Here is a 3176-nt window from a genome sequence, read left to right as displayed (position 1 = left end):
TGTCTTTGTCTTTGTCTTTGTCTTTGTCTTTGTCTTTGTCTTTGTCTTTGTCTTTGTCTTTGTCTTTGTCTTTGTCTTTGTCTTTGTCTTTGTCTTTGTCTTTGTCTTTGTCTTTGTCTTTGTCTTTGTCTTTGTCTTTGTCTTTGTCTTTGTCTTTGTCTTTGTCTTTGTCTTTGTCTTTGTCTTTGTCTTTGTCTTTGTCTTTGTCTTTGTCTTTGTCTTTGTCTTTGTCTTTGTCTTTGTCTTTGTCTTTGTCTTTGTCTTTGTCTTTGTCTTTGTCTTTGTCTTTGTCTTTGTCTTTGTCTTTGTCTTTGTCTTTGTCTTTGTCTTTGTCTTTGTCTTTGTCTTTGTCTTTGTCTTTGTCTTTGTCTTTGTCTTTGTCTTTGTCTTTGTCTTTGTCTTTGTCTTTGTCTTTGTCTTTGTCTTTGTCTTTGTCTTTGTCTTTGTCTTTGTCTTTGTCTTTGTCTTTGTCTTTGTCTTTGTCTTTGTCTTTGTCTTTGTCTTTGTCTTTGTCTTTGTCTTTGTCTTTGTCTTTGTCTTTGTCTTTGTCTTTGTCTTTGTCTTTGTCTTTGTCTTTGTCTTTGTCTTTGTCTTTGTCTTTGTCTTTGTCTTTGTCTTTGTCTTTGTCTTTGTCTTTGTCTTTGTCTTTGTCTTTGTCTTTGTCTTTGTCTTTGTCTTTGTCTTTGTCTTTGTCTTTGTCTTTGTCTTTGTCTTTGTCTTTGTCTTTGTCTTTGTCTTTGTCTTTGTCTTTGTCTTTGTCTTTGTCTTTGTCTTTGTCTTTGTCTTTGTCTTTGTCTTTGTCTTTGTCTTTGTCTTTGTCTTTGTCTTTGTCTTTGTCTTTGTCTTTGTCTTTGTCTTTGTCTTTGTCTTTGTCTTTGTCTTTGTCTTTGTCTTTGTCTTTGTCTTTGTCTTTGTCTTTGTCTTTGTCTTTGTCTTTGTCTTTGTCTTTGTCTTTGTCTTTGTCTTTGTCTTTGTCTTTGTCTTTGTCTTTGTCTTTGTCTTTGTCTTTGTCTTTGTCTTTGTCTTTGTCTTTGTCTTTGTCTTTGTCTTTGTCTTTGTCTTTGTCTTTGTCTTTGTCTTTGTCTTTGTCTTTGTCTTTGTCTTTGTCTTTGTCTTTGTCTTTGTCTTTGTCTTTGTCTTTGTCTTTGTCTTTGTCTTTGTCTTTGTCTTTGTCTTTGTCTTTGTCTTTGTCTTTGTCTTTGTCTTTGTCTTTCTATTTTTTTAGCTGATGTTCCTTTACATAACATATCCTGAAATCAACGATGTGTTTTTTTTTCGTTTTTGAGTTATGATTTTTCAAATTTAACCGATGGTTCAAAAATCATTTTTCCCCTTGATTCTGAAAACGACTTTTTTGTATCATAACTTTTGGGATTCAGAAAATAGGGATATCAAATTGCGGGCAATGAGCTAGTAAAAAATATGATACTTGCGAAAAAATTGGATTTTAGTCGCATAGATCTAGTCTAGTTGCATAAGAATATTGAGCGAAGACTGAAAACAAGTTAATTTTGAAAAATCATAACTCAGAAACGGAAAAAAAACCAAAAACCAGCCTCGAAAACTATAACAATCAAAAATTATAAAAATGAAATCCATTTTTTTTCAGAGTGTTCTGTTTTCCAAAAATACTAGCTCACTGGCTTCAATTTGATATATCGATCATTTGAATCGGTTCAAAAGTTATGAATTTTTGAAAAAGTCATTTTTCAAAAAGAAGATTAGGAACAAAACTACCAATTTGAACGAAAATTCAAGAACCACTTTATCGGTTTGGCATGGAATGGTTGTATTATAGTTTTTGACTCGAATATATACAGTTTTGGTATTTTATTTTCAATTTATCAACTATGATTCATCTCAAGAAGAAAATGCGATGCTTCAATGTTAAGGTAAAAGTTAATTGACTATTATAAGTACAGTGGTGTAAAAATCGCGATTTCAGAAGATTGAAGGCTCACCAAGAATTGTTTAAATTAATATTACAGCGATATAAAAAACGATAGGATTTGAGAGTCAAAGAACAAATTAGAGAGAGCTTAATTAGAGAGCTTTAATTTGGTTAATAGAAAATATCGAGTTAATCATTATTTTTTTTAGATAAAATTCATAAACACACCCTTCATTTTTTCATCAAAAATGATTCTCCATCACATCCTGAAATATACTGGATCGGGAAGCAAACTGGAAACCACGATCACGTTATGTATAACGACATTCACTCGCCCACAAAATGTCGATATCGAGATGCCCCAGATTAATAGAACGACATTAGAATAGCCATCTCGATACATTACACGCGCCCTGCATCTGGGACAAACCATAATGGTTATCGCATGGTAATGCAATCTGAGCGAAGAAACTGCAATGAATATAAATCCTTATTTGAATTGCTGTCCAACTTCAACTGATAAACTCGCATGTATTCCGTTTGCAAAGCAAAATCGCTCAAATCCCTGCCCAGAAGGGTACTTCTAACCTCTCATGTTTACCATAACGATCCCTAGATTGAATTCCAATCGAGCACCTAAAGCTATAATATTTATTTTCGTTGAAAAATCCCAATATCATCGATTATCATAATATTCCAAAAAGGTAAGACTCTTTCCCAGAAGAAGAAACATCGCTCCCATAGCTATCCGTAGCCTCCGCCTCCCCCCACCACTCGTCCACTACAATAGAGGCCAGGATGTGTATCGGTAAAACAAACAGAAGAGCGGGTTCAACCTTTTCGATGTTGCTCCGCTGGATATTATCTTCTTCTATTTCCCACGGAAACCTTCTATACCACACGGTGTCTCTTCCTCCGGGTGAGGGTGGGTTAGAACTAGGATGGAAATGGTGCTCCAGATTCATACGTTCATGGTGGACCCATATCCTAAGGGAGAATAAAAAAACAGGGAAGCAATATTTTGATTTCTGTTGCCTCCACTCTTTCATAGATCTTGACTTCTGTTTTTCTCTATCCCCCCTCTAAAGCTCAAGTGGCTCTGCTGTTTTCCCCGCCGGTACGGAATAAGTGATTGGAATGAATTTTATTTAACAAAAATAAGAAAGTTATTTTTCCAGCCACATGAATACGGAAGTAGCAATTGTGGGAGGCGCGCTACGCTGGGGGGGAACATGAAAATGGCATTCGAAGCCGATGCTATTGTTTAGCTAAATGTATTGTCTAG

The 3176-nt window shown here is 34.9% G+C and overlaps 1 protein-coding gene across 1 annotated transcript; it reads right to left on the bottom strand.

Annotated features, from left to right (window-relative positions):
* Nucleotides 1-265: 265 nt before the first annotated feature.
* Nucleotides 266-1033, bottom strand: LOC129779358 (serine-aspartate repeat-containing protein D-like; the record flags this gene model as incomplete). The annotated part of the gene is made up of 1 exon (XM_055786776.1): nucleotides 266-1033. A coding segment is annotated over one exon (768 nt), but the record flags the coding sequence as incomplete, so codon positions are not given.
* Between the last annotated feature and the right edge of the window lie 2143 nt (nucleotides 1034-3176).

This window comes from Toxorhynchites rutilus, chromosome 3 (genome assembly GCF_029784135.1).
Source record: "Toxorhynchites rutilus septentrionalis strain SRP chromosome 3, ASM2978413v1, whole genome shotgun sequence".
In the NCBI taxonomy this organism is placed as follows: Eukaryota; Metazoa; Arthropoda; class Insecta; order Diptera; family Culicidae; genus Toxorhynchites; species Toxorhynchites rutilus.
Note: the sequence above shows the minus strand (reverse complement) of the source record. Positions and strands in the feature narration are given on the sequence as shown.